This window comes from Dinoponera quadriceps, unplaced genomic scaffold (genome assembly GCF_001313825.1).
Source record: "Dinoponera quadriceps isolate SergipeBrazil2010 unplaced genomic scaffold, ASM131382v1 scaffold3289, whole genome shotgun sequence".
Taxonomy (NCBI): domain Eukaryota; kingdom Metazoa; phylum Arthropoda; class Insecta; order Hymenoptera; family Formicidae; genus Dinoponera; species Dinoponera quadriceps.
The window spans coordinates 1,808,369-1,834,107 of record NW_014558238.1 but is presented as its reverse complement, the minus strand read 5'-3'; the positions used below and the strand labels follow the sequence as shown (position 1 = coordinate 1,834,107).

General features: G+C 45.6%; 1 protein-coding gene across 2 annotated transcripts in view; it reads left to right on the top strand.

Moving 5' to 3' along the window:
* The window catches only part of LOC106749812 (methyl-CpG-binding domain protein 6-like), a 38,880-nt gene extending 17,940 nt beyond the window's left edge, over nucleotides 1-20,940 (top strand). For both annotated transcript variants that reach the window (XM_014629663.1, XM_014629664.1), the window contains exon 3: nucleotides 15,600-20,940. In XM_014629663.1, the coding sequence (XP_014485149.1) occupies nucleotides 15,600-18,788 (3,189 nt within the window). In that variant the 3' untranslated portion in view covers nucleotides 18,789-20,940. The remainder of the gene's footprint in view (nucleotides 1-15,599) is intronic.
* The last annotated feature ends 4,799 nt before the right edge of the window (nucleotides 20,941-25,739 follow it).

The window sequence follows — 25,739 nt, the reverse complement described above, 5'->3', positions numbered from 1 at the left end:
TTTACAAGTTTTATTCATAAATAAAGCATTTTGCAAGACGCGCGCTTAAAACCTGTATCGTATAAACGCTAATCATATCGTGTAAATGCTAACATGTCTAAACTTATTGTTTAAAAAGTAACAAAATAATAAGAAATAATAAAAAAAAAGACATAAGTACTCTGGGTAGAAATTTAAAACAGGTGTTGGAAACGCTGTACATAATTTTGCTCCACTTCCATCTAAGCCCTACACAGGGATGTAACGTACAATTTATAACTCTGTCTAACTAAGCTGACCGAACCTTATGAGTCACAGGCCATGTTAGGGACACTCACGTTAGTGCCTATTCGGGGCCTGAGATTCTATTCAGGATTTACTTTTCCTACGTCATAACTAGGCCCAACGAAGGCAGGCTTATTTTGGGGCATGCCCATTTAGGACCACTTGAGACACACTCCGATTAATGCCTACGTAGGATATTCCTTGTTCTAATATCTATTTAATTTTCTCAGTAGCAATAAATATATTAAGAAGTTTTCTTGAAAACTTATCGTTCTCAAAAGGCCCAAATATTAAAAACGTGTCTCTAATACGCGACAAGTGCGTCGTTTTCGAAAACTCGTGCATAAACTTAGTACAATCAAATAAATTACGGTTGTAAACTTTGGATTAACGATGGTAAGTCCTTATGTCCTTCTGAACATTCTATCCACCTTGGAAATTACAAAATTAAGCGCGCTTCATGAACAAAGTTGTAAAGTCGTGTAACAAGTTTATGCATCTTTCTGTTCCATACTGTTAAGCAGCGCTTGCGGGGTCGTGACTCGGCGAATTAACGACCATATATTTCGAGCAAGACATTCTGTTCAGATCGTAGACGCTCGCGTTTGACAGAATAAAATCCCGAAAGACTTAGCGTTTCACCGAGATATTACTAACGAATTCCAAGCATCAAGCATCATTTCATTAAAATTGGCCTTCATTTTTGTCGTGTTATTCAATATCACGTAGCAATTATACAACACGATATAATCGCGCATGTTTATTTCCTCTTTCACGTTCAACGTTTCGCTTGAAAGTCGTCATTTTTACGATCCGATTAGAATTCAATATTCTTGAATACATATTTTCTATTGAGCAATAATCCTGCTAATGACATTAAAAAAAAACACACGTAAACACACGAAAGTAGCAGTGAAAATATAAATAAGACACGGTGATGATCACGAAACGAAATATTATTACGAAATATTCTCAACGATGAATACTTACGAAATGATTTCGCCTCTCTGATTACCTTCGATCGATTGAGTAATAAACCCGAAATAATCTCCGATAACCAGCGCGCGCGTTCTCCGTATCAGGAATTATGATAATACGCGTTCCGTAATAGAAAATTCCGAGCGCTAGCCTTATTATTTGGCGTCAACGAGACGATTGAATCGAAATATACGTTCTACGCGCCTTCTCTCGCAGTGCATTTCTCGCACCGGCGTTGCATCAACGATCGCGCAGAATGCATAGCAATGCACAGTCGTATAATTCAGGAAGGTATTGCCGATTCAACGAGGGGGAGAACTAGTTGAAACGAAAGTTCGACAAGCGCGCGTCGCGCTTCTGTCATCGATCGACAGAATTTCTCTGATACCAAATTCCATAGATGCGCCGGTTATTCTAATGTATTACGCGCGATTCTAATGTGTACGGATGCATACGCGCATCACGCGCTAATAAGTTATGCGTGTATTCGTTGGCTCACGCGCGACACTGATTTCGTCGACGAAATTGTGACAGATATATCCCGGTGTTCGGAGTTACATTCGCTCTCTCGATACAACGAATATATCGGATCGATAATGTATCCGATCTTGCATTTATTTAGAACACAAATTAACTTTAATGACGATGAAAAAGGAATTACAAAGAAAACCCCGATTATGTTCTGCTATATAATTATATATTCGAAAAACTAAAATTTTATTAAATATTTTTTCTAAAGGCAGCTCTTTATAATAAATGACAATAATATAATAATAATTGTCTGTCTTGAGGATGAAATAAAAGTCGTAGGTCAGGTTCTTTGAATGGACGAAGTAGCCTCGTTTCGCGCTTCACTGATGGTAAATCGAGATATGCAGTCGGAATCAATGCATTCAAGAACGTCGGCAGCGAGAAGGGAAGAAGGAAGCATTTCCCTCAGGGCGAGAGCGAAGGTTTCTCTTATCCAGATGGTTGCTCATCTCTCTCCTCGCCTTACCTTCGCACTTTGCGTTTCAATTTCTTCGGTACTTTCTTTCGCGGCTGGCCGCTGTTTATGATGCATGAATATTTCAATTATGTTCGCGATATTAAAGTGATACATATATTTTTCGCAGTTCACAACAAATAGTACATAATAAAATAATCCAAGTGAATCTACTTTCTCCCGCAGTAAGATCGATCCGTGACGTGAAAGAGGATTCCCTGTTTTAAAGAAACAGAATTCGGTTCATCCTTTCTGCGTTAGTGCAGAAAAATCGACTGAACGATAAACGTGCGATCGACGTCGCTAACCGTGATCAAACGGCCAGCGATAAAATTAAGTTGTACGATCTCGAACTCTAATGAACGCTATAAACTGCGCAAAGAAACGCTCGTCGTCTTTGCGTCACCGGGTTACTTCCGTTTCTCTTCTCGTCAGCGACAAATTGCAATTTGCATTCGGAAGCAATGCATTCAAACAAGTTTGCGACTGGGAGGACGAACCTGCAGGTTTCTCTTATCGAGATGACTACCCATTCTTCCACCCACTCCTCTCACCTTCCCGTTCGCCGGCACTTCCTTTTCGTGACGAGTGCTCGTATTACAAGATAACCGGATTCACCAACAATGTATACATGTGCATTTTTATCACCGGCGCGCCGATGAGACACGTTCCTGATATACACACCCTATCGGAGCCGTTATTCATACCAGCCGCCGCGATCCGAGCGTTTCGTTAAATATTCCTGCGTCTCAATAATCATTTAATTGAATCCACACAATCGAATCTCACAGACTCGCGCTATGCAATTACAGTCGCGTGCAGGCCAATTTACATTTATTTACATGATATTCCCACAATCTTGCTAGCGGTGATCAATCGCGTAACTTGATTCGAACAACTCGCGCTGTTTAAGTTCAGCTTTCGACCGCTTGTGACTTCGCTAGACACCGTCCTGGTCGATCACACACGACGACAGTAAAATCACAGGAATCATCGAGAAGATGATAGTTTTCATTCACCCCATCATGCGATTTCTCTTAGGAGCGGGAGAGTAACCAACGCGTTCCTTGACGGTGAAACGACATAATTTCCAGTACTACGAGCGACAGACTAATTTATGCTCCGAATTAACGCAGTTGGTCTCAAGTGCACCTTGGAGAAGGTTTGCGGTATCGAAACAAGTAGTCTTCTCGGGTTCTGTCTCTCCCTCTCTCTCGCTCGTTCTTGCCTCCTCGTTCAGGGGTTTCCTTCCCGCGACGAGAGGTTGCAATTGTCGGGCGACCGGATTTTCCGGAGAAGGGAACCACCACTACTACTGCTCTACTACCACTACTACACTACCCCGGCGCCTTCGTCTACCGACCGGAACGAATCGCCTCCCGCACGCAGCGTGCCGCGAGCCCGCCGCGACGGCTTCCACGCCTCGTAATCGCTCGGCGATTTACCGATCAGAGATTTACCACGCGCCCGCTTTAGAAAGTGCAACCGCACTCTCGCGGTCTGACTCGCGCTTCTTTTTCCACTCGGCGCGGCCCGCGCGACAAGTTGACACGTCGACGACGTATCTCGCTCCATCGTTCCTGCCCACACCATAGCGGAAGTCGCGCCCTTCTTTGTACGGGCCTTCTACATTTCTCGTTACGGCTCGCTTCTACGAAAGACTTATGCAACGATGCTTCTTGCCGATAGTTACGGTCAGTTAGGGAATATTGCCGTGGGCTTTGAGGATCGTTGACGCCATTCGCGTTATCGCTGAGTATCGCATGGTATGAGGTTGTTTTACGACGAGGAGAGCGTCGAAAGCCAGTATCGAACTACTTGTGTTCGCAGATTGGCAATTGCCAACGAGGGAGAGAGAGAGAGAGAGAGGCGCAGTTCTAAGGATAGCCCTCCAAGGACGTATACAAGAGAATACAGAGAACATTTGTTATTATTGATGTAGCGGAAAATAATCAGACCGCGGTTTATACGTAGTTTAGATAGTAAACCCGTGGAGATGCGATAAGAAAAGAAAACACTCGAGCTTACGCAACTCGAGCGGAGGTAGAAATAAAGTTTACTAGAGTTTAGCTTAATAAGTAAAGTATCTCTGGCGGCCTCGTGAAAATAGATCCTAGCGATTGCAATATGCAATGATGAGTGATACGCCTCACTTGGCTAATAATGGCCTGGCACGATGCATAACAGGCGCCGCGCGCAAGTTCATGCGACAAGGACGCTTTCACGAGACTCGGACGGCCTCTTCAACGCTGTTGTGTCATGTAGCCTTTTGCTTCTTGGCGGGCGTGTAAGATGCGGTTGCAATGCTCGTAATAACTTAGCCTTTTTATGTATATATGTTAAATACAATCTGTTTCATGACGTTCTCTCGAACTTTGATGTTAGTAGCGAATTTTGCATTTTTACGCATACCGTTTTCACGCTTATCGTTAATATGTGATAATTGTCCTCGTGAAACAAAATACGCAAGTGGGAATATTTACGCTCTTCGTACTATTTCCACTGTGCGGCATCCTATTTCCATATCTTCGAGGCGCATCACAATGTGAGAAAACGAACTCCGCGATTAAATGCGATTCAGGAAGATTAATAGTATTTACGCGGCAATGCGCTAAGACGCGTATCCCACGCTCGAAATTCAGTCTCTGGAGAAAGTGCGCTACGAACCTGACGGCCCTGAAGATGAAGCCTACCCGCAGGAATGTATGTTAATGACCTGCTGTGAATGGTCGCCCCGTGGAGATAGAGGAAGAGCGGATATGCCTCGTTCACGCCGAACCACGTTCGGAATTTTATAGAGATACCCCGAAGGAATTTTTAAGAGAATGTTCTTTCTGAGATACACGGCAGGCATTAGTGATAATAGTGAATTTAAGGCACACTCGACCGGCATCCACACGCTGGACATCTCAAAGTCTCCTTAATGATCGAGAATGTCATCCGCTGAGAAACGAATCCACCGGTTTCTTTCTCAGAGGCTTCGCTTCTCTCATTCGATGTTGAGGAAAGAATCCGCCGGATACCGCGCTCGCTTAACGAGTCGCAGTTAATTTTAACGAGGATAGGATTTCTCTTGGGCGCATCCTCGAAGTTGATTCGAGGTCAACCGGGTGGCAAGAGCGAGAGCGGGATTTTTCATACGTTACATATATTTTCGGTGCCCCTAAATATGCCGTGTCGTCGGAGGTACATGATTTCACTTGGTGATTCATCCGAGTGAAAACTCTGACGTACTACGTTGAAATTTCCGATTCCACGCTACGTATGCACATCCGATTAAGGATCTGACCCACTACCGCCGTCCGGATAAGAACCGTACGCGATGCAATCCTGCCGGCGGTACATCCGATGACACGTGAGTATCGCGACGGTCTGACATTCGTAGGAGAACTTTTACTCTCGATATTGCTGATGTAAATGCGAATAACAGCGCGGTGTTACAGTTCTCTTGCAACCATTACATGACGCGTACATTATGTCGCCGTGGCAGGCGTTGGAGACCGACTGTAAAAGCGGTTAACATAGTAATCGCGATAATTCCTCTCTGTGGTTTCTGCGTTTAAATGAGAGTGATATTTAGCATCTGTTTATTCCTTCGCGGTTAGGCAAAAATGCGTCTCTACGCATTTAGAATTCTAAATGAGCAAATGATGAACTTTTAATCAATTTAGTATGCACAACTTTCGAAATATCCTTGATTACGATATTTTTATGGAAATCATGGAGAAGGCTAGAAAATCACAGTACGCACTTTCAAACGATAAAACTGCCTTTCGCAAGATAGTTTGTAGATTTTATTTTGCATTATTTCGTACTACAAGTATTCGGAGAAAGTGCACGACACTGTACAACAGCTCGAATCGTAGATTTAATCGTAGAATTATGTGTCAAATGGATTCGGACGTCAATTCATCGTATAAAACGTGAAAACAACATTTAGAGAAACGACATTACTATGTAACGTTCATAGAACGAGTTATTCGCAACGTCGGTATTTCGCGCAGAACGTATTTGAATTGGCTGAACGCGAAGCTCGTAAGTCCGAACACAATCGACATTTTTATTTGCACGAACCCAGAATTTTCATGCGACACTCGATTACCGGGGTCTCGAGGGGAACAATGAACGCGATTCTAGTTGGCGAGCTCGCTTGGAGCGACGATTTTCGCGATACCTGTAATCAGAAGAATGAGCTTCTGATAGGTGGAAGTAAAGTTGGCCGAAACCTGATTACAGACTCGTTCTCAACAAGCGGCGGTACTAGCTTCGCTATTGGTTAACAGCACGAGAGACGGCCGACGCTATTATAATGCGTAAAATAAACAAATAGTTCTTTCGCACGCGTTGGCGAAATTTGATATAGACCGCTTTCCTCTGCAGTGTCCTACTTTGTCGTATGAAGCTTTAATGACTGATCGATTTTAACAACGTCGGTTATCTGCCAGGATGGTTCAACTGATTATCGTAATCGGAGGGAGAGGAAAAATTTGCTGAGCTATAGTCAAATTTAGCTGATAAGCCGTAAAAAAGGCGTATCTAAATTTTCGGAGTGCTCTCGTGCATCTTATCTGCTGTTACGCGCGCTATCAGCTGCGCACAACGTAAATTGCAACGTTTCGTCACGACACACTTCAGAATTATGCCAGCTGATTGTTATACGCCGTGAGATCGTATCGACCGGTGAGATGCTCGATTTATTGGATACGAGAGTCGTCAGGATAAGGATCTTTTCAACTACGTTACAACTGATGAATCAGAAAGTCCGTTTAAATCTTGATGAAACATTTTCTTTTCTTTTGAACAAGCGTCCTGAACTCTGCTCGTTAATCGTGCCTGCAGTGGAAAACATTTTACCGTCGCAATAATTAAATTTGAGAATGTACGAGTCGAGGCGCAATGCATTATGATTTTTTGGCGTGGAACTGCGCGCGGCAAGCCGGAGTGTAGATAAATTTTGATGGCCGAGGAACATTTCGGCGCGTAGGAGTATCCTAATTCGCGACTACCTGAATCGAGGCGAGTAGACGGTGATAGCCGTAGGAAGGGGAGAAACTGAGATGATAAACTCCGGTAAAACACGAACGCTGTAAACTTTCTCCGATAATGGCCGACATCAAACCAATTTCGCGCCCGCGTCATTACCTGATATACCGTTGACGACGGCGAGGGGACAGAAAAAGAGTCGGGAGCGCGGCGCAAAGGTGAGCCTCCGAGTCATCGATTCGGTGGGATGACTTTGTAAGGAAAAATGTAATTACGACATGCCCTGAAAAATTGGCCGGAACTTTTTACTATAGGAAATTTTCGATTTTTTGTGAAAGGTCGTCGGACGTTTTTTTTTGCGTCCCCAGTGAATTCGCGATTCGTGGTCGTCGGTATTCCCGAATTTGCTGTATCTTTTTGGATCGTAATTATAGCGATCGCGTGAAAGGAGACTACTTCGAAAATTTTGTTTTCGCGAGGATACGGAAATACGTCGCGAATGAATCGCGGGCATGAGCGGCCTCCTAGTCAGGCTTACGACACGTGGAAATCAACGTAAGCGACATACGAAAGAGAAAGAGAGAAAAAGAGGGAGAGAGAGAGAGAGAGGAGAAAAAGAGAGAAACAGCAGACACCTGAAGCACCGAATTCTCAGCGTTGCACTGTGATATTCGCGAGCGCGCCTCGTTTCACCGCCCAGTTACGGAAGCGGCCGTATTACGAAAATTCGCTCGTTCCTTTTTACGACAACGGATCTATGGGAGGAAAATATTCGCACAGGCCGACGTATTTTTTTCCCCTCGCACAATCGTTTCGATCCTATTCGCTGGCCGCTCATAAAGCAATACACGCACATGCTCTCATTTATCGTGAGTTTTCCCGCTATTCTCTGGTTACATTTGCTTTACGGGCATTCGTACGACTAAGGATTTTTATTACTTTCGGAAAAACGACTTGACACACAGCTGTCAAAAGTACCGCTGCTATGTTCGATTTTACAATGATGTTGAAAACACAACTGGCGCAATTATACGGTGTAACATGTGTATTGAGACACGCTTTGTAATTTTGCGCTTGAATAAGTACTGGCTTTCGTCAGAAGAGATGCGTGCAGAAGATTGGTGTCGAATCGTCACGATTACTATGTATTAGTGAAAACGTTCGTCACAATGCAATAGGTGTCATTGGTGAAACGACGTCTACGTACCATAAGAATGGACGGTCATGCGTTTTGTATTGAAAGACATCCTTAATTATGTAAGTGAGGTTTGTCAAGTCGGTCAGTCAATTGGAAAAAGAAGTCATCTGTCGATTGAACAGAACGCGCGTTATGCGTGTATATGAATAAGCTTGTACTTCGCACAAGTGCGCACGTCTCTTTGCATTCTCTTTTCAACAGACGAGAAACTCTGCATGTGTGCATTTTACGTTACCTTACCATGAAATACCGATCTTTGATTTTCGATAATTGATCTGCTTATAATCCAAATTATTTAAAGTTATTATCCATAGCATATATTTGATCTTAATAGAATGAAATTTATACGAAATTCTGTCGTTATAAATAATTTTGATTATTATTGCCAACTTGCTACTTATCAGATATTTATTCAATATTTATGCAGCTTAAATATACACTAAATGTTAATTTACCAGAGTCACTTCTGGTTGCTCGTTGTAAATCGTGCCAGCTGTGGTGCGTGCCGATTGCCAGACACTCGGACGATTTAGCAGGAGATCAGGTGTGACAAGCCAACTGGGACTGATAAATCGCACAGATCGGCACTTACCAGATTTTCCGATATTGTTGCCATTTGCCCATGGGTATTAACCCTTAATATACGAAGTGCACGTTGGGACACCAGAATGCTCAATGCGGCACGGGAGGAGTCTATGTATCTTGTTACGTATTACGCTTGTACCGAACATATTACACGGCTCTTTATCATGCAGCTATTGCGAACTATTATTACATCACTTTACTCATCATCAATTCTCATACATCTATTGTGAATGCAAATCGAACGTGCAGGTCGGTCAGAAGGCAATGGTCAAATCGACTGAAGATACTAACGCTATTTCAAATTTGTTCTTTGAACAAAAGTGTCCGATAATTTTTCCGGTCGTACGTGTGAAGGAAAACGCATATATTTTAATGCCATGCAGGAGAAACGCGACTCGAAACATATTCATTGGCATTGGTTGTACCGGAAATACTCGAAGATACGACGTTTTCTTTCTATCGACATTCGTCATTGATGATGTCTGTCGGCGTGTATCACGAAGAAGAAAGTACACTCTTACTTCTACGATAGTACGTGGTCTAGCCGGATAAAAAAAGCAGCTTACTGCAAAAGTATCCGTATTTTAGAAATATTGCGCGCTAGACAAACGTCTCGTTCGTTGATTTCTCCCAACGTGTGTCACCGCGCTGACCTCAAGCGAAAGAAAGAAGAAAGTTCTGCCTGGCGATACAAGATGCTGCCGCACCTGCGCGCATTCCACTCGACGTGACCCTAAAACTTTAATGTCTGCCGTGCGTTCACCTTGACCGTGGATCCTGCTGCAACTGATAGCTTCCCTTTCATGGTTAATTGTTCGTTGCACGATACGAAAATATAGAGTCGATTTTTAGATCAGTACTAGGCGTGACAAAAAACAATTTGCACAGTGCCGGTTTGCTTTTTTGTTTTATTACTTCTATCTCGATAGATATGAATGTATTTTTGGGAAAGAACTCCAATTTTCTTAGGAATAATCTTAAAAGTAACCGCTGTAACTGGAATGAACAGTTAAATTTGCAACACTAATTATATGAAATTCGAAGTATTCGTACGTACATTTTGTTAAAAATTCCTGTAGAAATCATATAATTTCGTGAATACATCACACTTCTTTAACGAGACATTCTCTCGAGCTAATATCGAGGAAACGGGTGATGTATGAAACTGTAACTTTCATAATATAAGTTCGATAGTTTAATCGGATTAGAAAATTTACCGTGAGTATACGTATTATTTATGGCATAAACGTCAAGTGACGCACGTTGGCGTACGTAAGAGACGAAATTAACGACAAAGCTAACAGATCCAATTTCTCCCGACACCGTTGTCGTAAATTATGGTTTTCCGGAGAATCGGACGTATCGTCGAACACGGAACATCCGCTGATTCAGCTGCAGGTAGTGAATCTACGCTGGCTAGTAGGATATCTCGCAAAATAATCGATCGAATAATGAAGATATGGAATTTTATATAGCGCCCGGCACGTGTAGATTGGATCTATAAATTCCGATGGCGCGTAACCGGAACGCGATCTATAGTAAAGCTCGTGCGGTGTAATTAGTATCGTAAATTTAATAATAACCGAATTCTCGGAATATATCGCATTAAAGTGCACAACGTTACAAGTGGGGAACGCAATACGTCCCGACGAAAGTGACACACACACACACCCGTGTGCTACAATCGCGCGCGCGAGCAACATAATAAATACGTTCGAATGGCGTGCAAAAATTACGGACACACGTGATGACGATACAATTGGCGGTCGTTTGGCGGTGGAAACCGGAGAGATCGGCGAATAAAGAGGAGTGGAAAAAAATTCCGGCGAGAACGGTGTCGTTGGACAATTAATTCTAGCGCGCACCGCAACCTTTACCACTCTCGCGCGCCCCACGGACTTTCGGACGAAACAATTTTGTTTGCGGGTCTCTCGTTATTTCGAGGTTTTTGCGGCGGTAACAGCGTCAGCGGTAGATGGTACTGTCGACGGACAAGCGAAGCCAGACCATGAGGGGCGGCACTTTTCCCCCTGAATTATTGATGACAACGTAATGGATCTCAATGGGGTCGGATGTATATATATGTGCGTCGCTGTATCCGGTATGCACACGTACGGAAACTGCCGCTTCCCGTCTTTTTACTGCGCGTCGGAGGGAACGCGTGATTCAAAGTTCAAAATCTCCCGATGGCGTCGAATCGTCGGGAATAAATCAACAAATTGGGCCGATCATCGTAACCGACTGCATCGCCATAACTAATCAGTACGGTCGAAGATTACATCGATCCTCGATTCTCTCTCACCGCGCGGCGCGGATTATTACTCCGCGTTGCGCAAGATTTCTCATGCATGCGCGCGATGCATATCCTCCGCGGCTCAATGATGCATTATTGCTTCTTGGCCAATCCTTAAGGTAGACGCCTCTGGAGATCGTGATGAATCTGAAACACCGAGTCCGTTTTCGGCCAACCGGATCTGTTGTCCCGTCGCTCGGCCATGAGATACGTGGCGAGTCCAGCCGTAAGTTTCACCGGCTCCTCCTTGTACAAATCATGATCGTGTAGTGCTTTTTTTCGAATCTTCGGCACGGAGATACCTACCTAAAAATACGTGGCCGATAACTCGCGTTCTCCACGACGCGCCGGCTGGAATATTCGGTTGATCGAACCTGCCGTGCAACCTCCCGCGTGCACCGCGGAAAGATTTACAACCGGTTTCACGCACCGTAGTCACCGGGGAGTGCACGCGACGACGCATCTTCGACTTCTTCGGTGAGACAGAGGCAGGGCTAGCCTACTTTCTCTACAAAGAGAATTTTTACGTGTGAGGAAGGCTCCCTCTTCTCTCGTCTTCCTCGCGTCGCCGTGCCCTCTCTCTTTCCTGTCTCCGGTACCCTTAGGCGCGCGCGCTCACTCTCTCCTTTTCCCGGGTCTCCTTTCCACGATTCACCCGGCAACCTCAGTCGACGACTTCTCCGGCTGGTAGCCCTCCTCGGAGTCTATATAAGCGAAGGCTTCATGCGAGACTGAACATTTTTTGTGTTAGTACCGGCGAGTCGTGGTGCTCAAAGAGGCTGCGGGCTGACGAGTGCCAGTATGGTGTGCGCGACGTGTGATACGACGAGCCACCGTTAAATCGCATACGACTAGCTCGGGGTAGACGCGACTTCCTTTAAAGTGCCGTGGCGAAAAGTAGTCGAGAGCGCGGGGACGGAGACTCACGGAGTGCCGGATAATTTGTGTGTAGTGCCGAGACGGCGGTTTATGCGCGTGTGTCATGGTTAAATTCAAGGTACGTCGCGATTGTCGTGTTTAGTTTGTCCGTAGGACGTTTATCCTCGACTTAAGGTTAAATCAAATGCTGCGACCAAACAACTTACCGCTGTTTCTTCATGTTCAAATGAAAGAATAGATTTGTTTGTTTAAATGAAAGAAATATTAGTATTTAAATGAAACAATTTATAGCTTGATATATCGATAAAATTAGCCGATTGATCATTCATATTTCATTTGTGATTATATCTCCTATCAGAGATAGTGATTCGTTGGATGACGCCGTTGGTTATCCAAACTTCAACACTTTCCAAAGCACATTTCGAAATAAAAATATATATTTGGCCAGTGACGTTTGAAACAACTGATTCAAATTATGCTTCGTTGAATCTAAGTATGTAATTATCGAATATCGTTGACGTAATTACTCGCGTATCTGCAGAACAGACGAGAAGAACCTTCGTGTTTTGATGGAACGGCTTTTCAAGCACACAGCGCCTATACCCCCACTTCGTCCGACAGCGAAAGAATGAAACACCATAGTGCGCAGAAATCTCTACGACTGAAATAACGTTACACCCTCGATGTGAATAAATTTCCGTACTAATAAGGGGCGAATGAAAGGGGTGCACGATAGGGGTCTTAGGCGTATGCATTATCGATAATTGCACTGCGACGATTCCCAACCAGAGATTAAGTAATTGCCGGTTTCTTATCGTCGGGTCTGATAACGACTAATCCGAGTACTGTACCGGACAAATCGATTCTTCTAATACGAGCTCGAGTTTTCGCCGAACGAATTTTCTTCTCGACATCGGGACTGACGCGAACTGTAAGATACTCTCGGAACACGTGAAAAAAAAGACGCAAGAATTCAATGACGAACATTCGAATAAAAGTGACCTCATAATCGTTTGAAAATGTGGATCGTTGAACCCGCGTGCCGGACGATACACGCGAAAACGAGAGTCCGCACGAGTTACGCGCGCTTCCGTACGGGCGGCAAAAAGTGTATCCGCATGCGGTTATCCGTAGCCACAAAAGAAAACGACAGAAATAAATGTCGTTTCTTTTATTACTGGCTCAAATTCTGCTGGTGCTTTTTGCCTCATCATACATACACAGCTCGCGTTCGCGGCGGTAGCGAGATGATCGATTCAGATTCACACAAGTGCGATCTAGCCCAGTGTGTACAATCGCTAATGTAGCTCTCTATTTGGCGACGCGACTCTCTCCATTATTACTATCGGAAAGTGATGAATGCGAGATTTACGCATATGTGTTACGGACGATTATGCACTTTCGAAAAATTAGTTCGCCATAATATCGTCGATTAAATCAACCTCGCTTCTTTACACGCATCTCTGCGGATGTGCGAAGTTACACATGGTAGAAACTTAATGGGCCATATTGGCTGCGTGGCCGTTGCTTGCATCGAAAATTGCTTGTGAGACTGATTATAATCGTGAGTTTCTGACGACAGATAAGAAATCATTAACCAGATTGCGATAATAAGACCGAGCTGTGGCCGTGAATTGCCGGAATAAAAGACACTTCCTCACAATTTCTCCCGTCTACGAATTCTGAAATTATTCCGAGTTCTCCTGACAACTGCGCTTTGGGCGTGAATAATTAAATATCAGTGAAATACAAAACGATAAAGGAGCCTTTAGGAATGTAATTACTTGAAATCGCAATTATAAGCAATGGGTAGTCGGGTTACAAACGTTTCCCGTGGTCTCTGGAGAAAGTACGGTCGATTATGTTAGCCTTGCATCTCGGCCATCGTGCTACTTAAGAGAAGTCAGTCGATGGTTTCTTGCCGGCATTGACAGGCGGTGAGCTTGTGCGCATTCTCATCGCTTCGTCTCTCTTCTAATACCTTCCGAAGAAAACACAAAAAAAATCTTGCAACTGGTTATCGTAGTGATACTTTACGTAAAGAGAGCTCGGTGACACATCTCGATAATCTTGACAAATCGTGAATGTTCTTTTGTTAGGTGAACAAGAAGTTAATTATTACGTCAAAATAGCATATTATATGATTTTATTACAATTATTTATGTTATTTTCCACTGTGGCAAACGATCCATTACCCACTATATAGTAAGTAATACGGCCAAAAGGAAGAAACGTTTTCCTAGCATGAATAATAGTTTCTTTTGCAACGGACATTTATTACGAAATAAACGAATTTTGTACATTCCACAATTTTCAGTTTTATATGTCATGGGAATAGCACTTGACTCGGATTTGAACAATTGCGATCGATTAAGAAGATAGTCGCAATTGAGACGCGTTTTCATCTTACGAAATCACACAGTATATTACATACGTTTCCTTTTCACGATCACAAGTGAACATGCGCAGTAGCTCGGTGTGCTAAAAATTATCATTAATTAAGAAGACTAGCTTAAATGGGCAAAATTAACATTCCAAAAAGGATGTCACTCGCTCATTTTTCGCAACTCGCTTTCATGCAACACCCCGCTTACAATTGACGTAATTACTCATTCGTCCGCGCCTCTTTAAGCCCCTTAGAATGTGTAAACGTAGCTTTACATAATTTTCACATACGTTAAGACTTCCACGGCTTAGGCGAGTAGCGTAGAATTTCCCACGGCCTCCAATATGGTCGCTGCACAATAACGAGTGGATCTCCGTATGTATGCTGCAAAATTATTCTTAAGCGCCCAACGAACTAATTAGAACACGCATAGCACGACGTTTTCAGATGCCTGCTCGAAACGGTAAAAGATGTAATTATTTTCTTCTTATTTTCGGCGACAGTTCAAAGGGGTGGATAACAATCTTGTGATACATCGTTTATTATGTTCCGCACACGCTCGGATACGTTTAGTCAACGTGGCGGTCTGTCTGGAGAAACAAACAGCTACGTGAGAACAAAAGTATCAGAGTAATTTTTGGTTCAATATTTAACAAATATTGAACGAATTGTAATAGTTCGATTTGTATGCATTACAATGTTCGTTGCGTTAAATTCTTAATGCTCTTTCTTTCTCTCTCTATGCATATCTACATATTCAGTATTTAAATGCGAAACAGAAGCTATGCAAAAACATGAACAAAATATATGTGACGTCACGGCAGTTTTATCACGAAATAACGCGACGTTTTCTGATAATTTGTACGCAGCGATGAAATTTTCCGAGTGTAAAGCGTCATTATCTCCCGTCTTTGTACGCGAATGAACATTATCCCGCGAAACTGCAGCAGAGAGTCGTAAACACGACGCACTCAGTATTCGGGAGTATGAAAAAAACGAAATTAATCGCGCACTTTCTCCGATTCTAGCCATACCGTTCTGCTTTTAGATGCTATCCGTGCTGCTGTGCGTCCTGCTGATCGGATACCACAACCACGTGCAGGCGGTAGTGAACAAAGCGAGCTCGCAAGTACCGTTAACCAAGGAAGAAGAGAAACCCGGCAAGGCCGTAGCCGGTGACAGAATAAGCAATACTTTCGCCTCTCTGTCCGAGGAATACGGACCGCCGTCAGGGTTTAACGGGCCGGCGCCGGTGTACGGGCCTCCGGAGTTAGTCGGTAACCTCGGGCCAACGGCCGTTTATCCACCGCCACCAGCGGAATTGCCGCCGCCTGTGTACGGAGTGCCGGTCGTCTCCTATGGCCTGCCGGCGCCGTTGCCGCCACCGCGGAGTATCAAGCCGCAATATGTAGCCCCGCTGAAGCAAAGTTTCACCTTGCTATCGACTTCCCTCCTGCCGAAGCCTAGCTACGGCCCGCCGAAACTTCATTACGGACTGCCGAAGCAACACTTTACGTCGTTCCCGCAATTCAGATTGCCGAAACCTCAGTACACTCCAGCATTGAAGTTCGTCGGTACATCGAGTCAGTACGGGCCGTTCAAGGCAGGCCACGGGCCACCTATCCCTATATCGCTCGAGACTTACGGTCCGCCGCCTCCGAAATTAGCTATTCAGTTTAATCCTCTGGCCAATGACGAGTACGGTCCGCCGCCCGCGCCGCAACCGCAATACGGTCCACCGGCCGGTGATTTATACGAGCCTCCGCCGCCGGCACCTCCGCCAGGAGTTCCAGCGCCACCCACGCCACCTGACATAAAGTACGATGGATGGCAGCCCATCGCGGGATTGGCCAGCTCCCCTAATCAAAGTGGCCCACCGACAGATACGTATGGTCCACCCACCGAGGCGAAGCGTAATTACGCGAAGGGCTCGTCTTCTTCCGGCACGCACTTGTCCCACGCGTCCTTGAGCGTGCCGACCGACTCGAACGTGCCGAGCGACTCTTACGGCGTGCCGATACACAACCCGGAGGCGCAGGACCTGAAGACGTCCGTGCACCAGTCTTCGGAGAGCAACGGACTGCCGCCGCCGCCGTTGCCGCAGCAAGAGCCGCTGCACAACAACCAGGGTCCGGGGGCCGTCACTTCCGCCGACTCGCATCAATACGGCGCGCCAAACATCGAGCCCTTGTCCATCGTGAAGACGGTGGGATTCGAGTTGTTACCGACGACCGGGCCTGTGACCGACGCGGACCTCCACGGTTTGTCATTGTCGGACGTCTCGTCCTTCAACCACGTCAATTCCGCTTCGCTTCACTCCGACGGCAACAACGGGGATTCTCATGGCTTCCAAAATGCGGGGCTCGACCTGCCGCCGCAGACGAGTGATTACGGCGCGCCTTTCAACACTTTCGCCGGAGTTTCACCGCCCTTACTGTCCCCTCCGCCTTTGGACACCTATGGTGCGCCACCTCTTTCATCTTACTCGCCCAACGGACCGTACCCGGTCGGTGGACGAGGCGCGCCTCCGTTCTTCGGAGCGTTCGGAGGCTCTTTCCATAAGCAAAACCTGCACCATTCCAAAGCCCACGCTCCGTTCAGACCACCGGTTCCTCTCGGTTCTCTGATACCGCCGCGCAATCGGGATCCGATCAAGTTCAGGGAACCTATACCGACGGGCCTCTTGTCGAACATTAATCGATATGTGCCGGCGTTCGCGAAACAAAAACTGCCGTCGATACCGCTCGGACAACAATTGCCGAGCTACCACGCGCCAGTACCTTTCCGTTACGCATCGGGACCGGGTAATTCGTTTTCCGGCTCCCTTTTCTCGGCCGGATACAATTCCCCGATTGCCGCGCCGCACGTTCAGTACGGCACGCCGCTGTCCTTCACCGACTTCAATACACCAGCACCCCAATTGACGTACGGAGCGCCTAATTTCGGCCCACCGACCTCTTACGTATCGACGTTCTCCGGATTCGGTCGGAACCTTTACAGCGATGTTGGCAACGCGTTGACAACGACGTACGGCGTTCCGTTAGTGAACGACGCGTCGTTGGCGATCAGCGGTGGTCACGACTGCAATTCCCTGCAGCCGCTCTTTCCCTCGAACGTACCGGAATTGTCCGCGAGAGGAGAGCCACCTTTGAGTAGTAGTTTATCCTCGAGCGGAGAGGCGCCCTTGGACGGGCAGCTGGCCAGCGGATTACCTGCTGCACATTCGAACGGTAAACTGCAATTCGGTTTTGAAATCGCGCCGAATTCCGCCGGGCATACGGTCTTCGCTAACTCGCTGTCAACGGGCTTCGCGAGTACCGGCGTCAGTAACGGCGCGTTCGGCCAGCCGAGTCCGGTCTACAACGGCGACTCCTCGCCCGCGAAACCGTTCGATAACTTCTTGGGGGGACCGTCGGTGAACACGCTGGACTTGCAACACAATGAGCAGCAAAAGGTCAACCTGAAAGACAGCTACGGCAATCCCGTGGGAGTAACTTACGACGCGAGCAACGAAGCGAGCAAGACCGTCCACGCGACCACCCGCGATGTTTCGAACGAGATCTCCGCGCATTTCTCCAGTCAGAATGTCTATCCCGAAGCGGCGAAGCTCCAGCGCGGCTCGAAAATATCGCCCGAGGCGTTCACCGCGAGCCTAACCGCGCAAAGCTTCGGTAGAGGGAAGAATCTCGACTCGAACGAGGTGGACGCTGGTCAATTCTTAAAGTCGAGCGAGGGCAGCGAGGCGCTGTCTTTGGCGCAACGACTGACCGCGAACAATGCTGAAGATTTTGAGATTCAAGGCTCCAAAGGCACCTACACGCTGCAGATACAACCTGCAAACGGAGGATTTGGCACCGAAAACTCGGACGGCGGCATCAGGCACGATCACGTGTTGTCCGATGGACTGCTGCAGAACATAATAGCCGCTATAGAGCGACCGGGTGACGGTCCCGTTCAGCTTCAAGGTCCACCGGAGTCTCAGCTGTTGAAGAAAGTTTTCGACAATTTGCCCGAAGGGACCGATGTGAAAAATCACTTGATCAGTTCGCCGGAGAACTGCGGACCGCAAGAACGAAGCGAGCAAGTTGGCGTTAAGAGCGCAAACGACAAATATCCGCCTGTGGCTTTATTCTTTAACGCTAAGTACGGAGAAGGGAAAAATGAGATTAGATTGATGTCGAAAAGCGAAACCCAAGTCACGAAAGAGACCGGACAGAGCAAAACGCAATCCTTGTAATCTAGATTGTTGCCTTTATGAAAATATTTCATAGTAATTTTCATGAGAGAGATGCATCCTGAGATCGCTCGGATGCGGAGAGTTCCGACGGGGATATCGCGATGCTATTTACTTTCTTTGCTTGCGGTCGATCAACTAAGAATTCCGGTGAATGATCTGCGAAATCTGCGACAATGTCGCAACTAGTTTTTTGCATATCGGAGCGTTATAGCCACTTCGGTAACTTCCTCCTTCGAATCATAAAGACGAATGATCGCATTTCCTTATGTTTTAACATATGAGGATTTTCATGTTTTGCGAAGAAGTTCCACAACGTGCGCGTTGTAAACTGGCAAAGAAACACATTGAAGTGTACCCTTCCGATTTTAATGAGTTTCGAATATGTTGAAAAATGGGAGACACGTTTGTTATACGTGTTCACTTTTAGAGAGTAAAAAGAATCGGTTTTTGTTCTTTCGGAGGGCGGAAATATCACATGACATTTATGCTTGAAACATATTCGCATGTGATGATCATGAAAAAAATGTTGAATACAAAGAGATTTCTTACAATTCGGTCTGACCTGAATCAAAATCAGAGTAAGACATTTGCGTGTGTTTCTTTGTGAGTATGAAACAACGTTCAGCAACTCGATGTTACAGCTCTTCCCGATAACTTGTTTTATCGTTTGAATTCTCGAAGTCATTCTAGCGTAAATGTTGCACCGTGCAATTTCTGGTGCGGCGCTTCAAAAACACCTTCACAAAAGTATGATCGACTGGAAGCTGGAATTAGAAGGCACGAGCCGCGCGAGTGGAGAACGAAAGTAAATGTAATCCTTTTTCTCTTATTGCAAGCAAGCGAAAGTGATAATTACTTGTTGGCCAGTGTATCGATAACAGGTTATTAGACGAAGCGCTCGTTCAAGAAGTACTTTTCAGCAGGATTACGCGAGCGATTGTAGGAAGAGAGACGCGCGCGAGTGCTTGCGGCATTTTTATCGCATGGTCAGATTTCACGTTCGCGAATTGTACGTTTACCGGAATTTGACCGACCAAAGAATACAGGACGTTCGCCGATGTCCTCGCGTCAGCGGCTTATCCTACCCTTCGTCGTCCGTGGAAATCTCGTCGGCTCGATAGCTCTTCTCCCCGAGAACGGATCACTGCTAATTATTCGACGTCGAGCGAGATTTTTGTTGGACCAGCGGTAATCGCTGGCATTATCTTTAATCCGATCCCAACGAAAATGGCCTGATATTCGCCGTTTGCTCTCGTGTGATATGCAGATACATCATGCGCGTTTATTAATACTCATGTAGGTCAATAGGTTACGGCGCTGCTCTCGCGAAGTATACAGCTAGCGACGTGGCGTCGTAAGCCGCGCAAAGTCGTTCGATCGTCGTTCGCCGGTCGGTGATCGACGGCCTCGTATCTTTCGCGGTTTCAACCTTTGCCGAGGTGAATGTTCAAAACCTCGTTTAACCACCCGGAGGCGGAACAGTACCTATGAAAATCTCGTTTTGAGTGAAACGCATCTCTCTTGCGGGCGTTCGAGCGATTGTCCTCTGTAACGAATAATCGGTGGATGCGGATACGTCTAGTCCGCTGCTTACGTGCGAAAAAGGAGGAACACACGCCACGTGCTTACGGGGGCTGCGTGCGGCGGAAATATAGAGCACCCTTGAAACGTCGATACTATCGGGAGAGAACGAACCATTACTTCCTTCCGCGGTAGTCGTGCCGCGCGTAAGTCGAAAATGAGTGCGTGTCGTGAAAGCGCGCCGTTAAAATCCCGAATGTGGCGTAATCTTAAAGTTCTTGCATTTTTATGGTTTCGCCTGGCAAACGGTTATGCATAACTTGGTGCACCATTGCAGATACGTAAAATAAGTAGAGCGTATACGTTCAAGAGACGTGTTCATTGTTACGAAGTAACGCAGCGACGATACTGCCAAGCCATAAAACGCATCCACTCGCTCCTAACCCATATCCACCTTCTCTCTTTTTTTTAGGGTTTTAATTTATTCTTTTATACGCGCGTACAGCACGGGCATCCAGCTTATATCCGACGAGCAATCGACGCTATCACTCGCCGGATATAACGAACTTGTTAGCTTGTACTTTTGATATATCTACGCCTAGTATGTAAATATATCGACACTCTTTGTAAATAGAGCTCAATTTTTATTTATACCCTATCCTTTCTCTTTCCGCCCCTCCCTCTCACTCTATGCCCTTTACCTCTCATTCCTATTTAATTTATTATACTAGGCCCTCGAATATACAATGAATGTGACAATAAAAAGCTGCAATTGCAAGATTTTCATTAGAGTATACATTATTCTTTCACGTGCGCGTTGTTACATCGGCGATCCTCCTATTTTCTATTTACAACCGACGCGTTACGCCGAGCTCAACCGTAAATATTGACGTTAAGAGCGCGGGATATTACGGAAACACGGTGTTTTCGAGTCCATTTGCAGAGATTGGTCCCGCCGTAATGTGGATTACAAGTTTGCACATCCGAAAGTGTTTGTTTCGTGAAAGTACCCGGCTACATCGGCGGTCGCCTAAATACCGCGAATTCTGGCACGGCGGAGAAACGGGAAACGTATGAGGGAATTAGGTATCCGCCACTAAGTAGAATTACGGTTATGTAAATGAAACGCTATCGTTTCGCCTTCGGTTAGGACGGTTAGCGCCCAGTTCCTCGCGCCGCTAAAATCGGCAGATTTTCCACGCGAGTCCGTTCGTCGGCTTTCTTTCCTCGCTATTTGCGCCGCGTCGTTCCGCGCGTTCGCTTCATTTTCTCGCCTTCAGCCTGTGCTTCGCGTTACAATACGATCATGAAATCTCCTTTTGTAATCTGCAGTCCCGAAGCTATGAGAATATTCACACGTTTCCAACGCGCTGAGCAGACGAGCTCGCCCGCGTTAGAGTGGCATTGAGCAAACTAATTCCCGACGATCGCTGGATCGACATTGTTCCGACTCTTCGTCGGCCTTCCTTCATCTGTAACCTTCTCGGTCATTAGTTCGCGGTAAGAACGAAAATCGATACCGAACAAGGATGACGTCACAATCACAATAAAGTTATTTTGTTGCCATTGGAAGGTATCGAAAGGTATCGAATATTTATAATGCTCAAAGCAACGATCCTTCTCGCGAAATTCGTGAAAATTCATCGAACATTACAACGAGGAAAAAAGCCAATGCCTGCAAAGACGAAGTGAATTTCAGTAAGGCGCGGGCGATCTAGAAGGCGCATAACGACTTCCTTCTCGTGTAGTTTTAATCGTACACCGTATCGCGTGGAGTTCCTCGAGACGAGCTGGTGACGAGGAGGGATTGGGAGGGATCTCGAAGGAAGGTTTCAAGGGTTAGCCAGGGGGAACGTATGCATTTTTCGCGGAGCTCGGAAGTGCTTTATTTCCATACTGAGGTCGTATCCGTACACACCGACAGTCATACTGATCTCAGGAGGCACGTTGTTGCCTCATGGGCGATATATACGGAATATAAGGCAAGCCGACAGGCGGAGTCTCGGATGTATCGTTGCCGGTATGCCCGGCGTAGACCCTTCGCCGAAGGCAAAATTGTCTTTCCTGTGAATAGCAAATAGTTGCTGAAAGCGAGATCTCCGAAGGAGAAAATCCTCCCTTGAGATTATAGGGGACGGCTGGAAGATAACGATACTTAAATCGTTCCGATGTTGTCTCGTCCAACTTCTCTCCGTTCTTTGCGCGACGCACTAACAATCGTATCGGCCGGCAGCTAAACTAATAGTTACGTTTGCTCGTTTATCTTTCGCGGCACACCGTATGCACGCGGGCACGACTTAAAACGGTATGTAATGTGTAATTATAGTCTCTTGATTAAGGTCTTTCTCACTCGTTATGTTTTTTTCCCTTCACACTGGTATCGCGATAAAGTGGGTCTCTAGCACGGTACATTTTTTGTCTGCACGCGAGTTTAAGTTTCACGAACGGTAATGCAACTAATAACGCTGTGTCATTGTTTAGGTGCTCGTTACTTCATTCATGTCTCGAGTTTCGAATTTTCCATTCGCTCTCTGATCAGTTTCGAATCGATTCGTCGACTTTTCCTTTGTCGTCTAACTTTATTTCAATTTATTTATTTTTTACTATTTTATACCGCAATTCTCTCTCAAATGTCGAACCAAATTTTGTCGTTTTCATTACTAAGATTTAAACCGTAAAGCTTTCTAGATTTTCAATAGTTTATAATTTCAAGAATACCGACGCTTTGAAACTTTATATTATACTATACTATAAATTCTCTTACTTTCTTAAAATAACCGAAATCTACAAATGTTGAATTTCACTTAGAAGAGTAATCGACAGGCATAGAAAAAAAAAAAAACAGACGAAACGCGACTGTTCTTATTTATATTGCACTTACAGTCTCATATGACCCATATCTCGTCGAAGGAGAGTGTAGCAATTTCATAGTGAGCGGAGAAAGGTGACAGGCGATATACATCGGAAGAATTTCGACGATCTCGTGGAAGTGGTTTGACCTTCCCGAAAGAAATTTCTTCAGCATAGAAAAAGGAAAGTGTAACGGGAAGATGCCTGACAACTTGCTCTATAGAATAAAGAAGACAAAAATTCTCATACAGATAATCTCGTATTAAGTCTCGATTAGCGCTCCAATTGTGTCAATAATATATTTCTCGTGAAAGTCTTCGCGCGATAAGATCTGCAGAATTCTTAAGTTACACATGAGATATTAACCTTTGTTTTCAGATCTTCGGTAAATCAATTCCACTTGTAGATCGCGAAAGAAAAAGTTCCGCTGGCAATCAAGATAATCGAAGAATCATCCGTGAGAGTCTGATTAAGTCAAGACGCTGCACACAACAGACCTTCGCACGCTTTGCACTTTCGTTCATCAATCTTTCCCAAGCAGTTGTCTCGAGCATTTTAATCGCGTTATCTACGTAGATCGAATATCGACACATCCGCGATTGCTCATGATTGTGAAAGATAACGGGTGTTTATGGATATGATGAATGACACCGTTTCGCGCTATATGCGATGTATGCGCGGCTCCTAATTAGGTTCGCCGGATTAGCGACGCACAGTTTCGCCCGTATAATTAATTTATTGATGTATCAGCCGGATAGCGTGTGCGAGACAGCGAAGAAGGATGAGGCGTGATTGCGTACTTCACGCAGCATTGCTCGAAAGTCAACGATCTACACCTACGCAGCCGATGAATAAATGTCGAAGCTGTTCGCTGAGCTCACGTAATCGTTCTTTCGTAAAACATTAACCCAACACGTAATCACTCTAACACATGTTAAACTGTCAGGATAAATTTCACTTTTATTTATACAATCGCTTGTTTTATTTCTATCATGATCGACATTTATTTAATTTATTTCGAGCAAGTAACATTTAACTTTGCAAGATTTTTAAAATCGTCGATCATGATAGAAATAAAACAAGCGATTATATAAATAAAAGTGAAATTTGATTTTTACTTAAAGAAGGACTGTGAGAATTGCCACAATTCTTGCATGTTACGGTTACAAAATCAAGTGTGAAATTAATAGGCAAGGAAAAATCTTCTTCGGACTAACAGGTGTATTAATGTTCGACCGACCACTCGAAGGAAACAACAAGAAAATCCGCGTTTGCAATCTGAATCCGCAATCTCTCGGACAAGACCGCAGCATGGATAAGAAGACACATGCCGTGACGTAGCTAAGGAAGACTAAGACTGCGAAGGGTGGATGCGAAGCAGACAATAAGAGAATAAGGACGGGAAGTAGAGAGAGAGAGAGAGAGAGGGTAGCGGGGAAGAAAGACAGGAAGGGAAAGAGCGGGCGAAAAAATAGAGCACGCTCGTAATCGAAATAGAGGAAGAGCAAAAAGGGGGCGCGGAGGTGGGAAGAAGTCTACGAGGAATTCCATAAAAATCGGTGAAATATGCATAGTACCGCGGAACGTGGAGAAGCGACGCGACGTCGTCGAGCGTCTCCGGGGAAACCGGAATCTCGGCGCGGAAAGAAGGAGAAAGAACGGTCCAGGGAGCGAGGCGGAAGAGGCGCAAGAATGAGGCTGCTTCTCGGGGAGGAGAGGAGGTGGCGTGAAGAACAGATAAAGGAAAGGGAGGTTAGAGAGCGAACATTTGGAACGTCTTTCCCGAACGAAATCTAATTTCGGTCCCATGGCGAAACTAAGCTATTTTCCCCGCAATATGCACGCACGCGAGCGTGCGCAAGTGTTCCGCCGGCGTTTTTCAGCCTCTCACACGGCCGACACTCGGCCCGGGGAGGGATCCCTTAACGTTCCTCGCGTCCGGTGCGGGAGAACGCGAAATGGCTGATAAAAGTTCCGTCGTCGTAACCCGCCGCTCGCAGGCGAGGCTCCTCGTAATTTCGCTGATGGCCGTATTAGCCTTAGCAGCTGGAAAACGATCTTTCATTTCGATACGCTCAGTCGTTTGTCCCCGCCGCGCGTCATCCGCTCGGCTTTATACGCCGCGTTAAGAGTCATTCATTATTTCCGACGGTTTGTCCTTTTGACATTTTCACTCATCAGCAGGCGATTGTTGCACTTTTGCGCGATTGAAGCGCATGGCTAATCGTTTGTCGTTGAAATTCCACTCCCATGGAAGCACGAGAGAGCAAGGCTGACAGTGTGTTTGCCCGAATATATTTTGAACACGCGGTTGTAAACGCATTGATACATTTGCAAGTACGCGCGCATTTCCGAGTATTACACGACTCGCGCTTTGTTATTAAAGCAGTTCGGTCGGACGGGTCTTACACCTTCACGCGGGATTTCTTTTGTTAACTGTCCGCAGGACGGAGGGTCGCCGGAGGGCGTCGCCGCAACGTTTTACACTCCGCATGACGTTGATCCCCTCTATAATTCGCGCCAAGAGCGGCATGATGATGCGGAGCCAACCAGGCTCGCGACGATTTCGAGTGGTAGAAA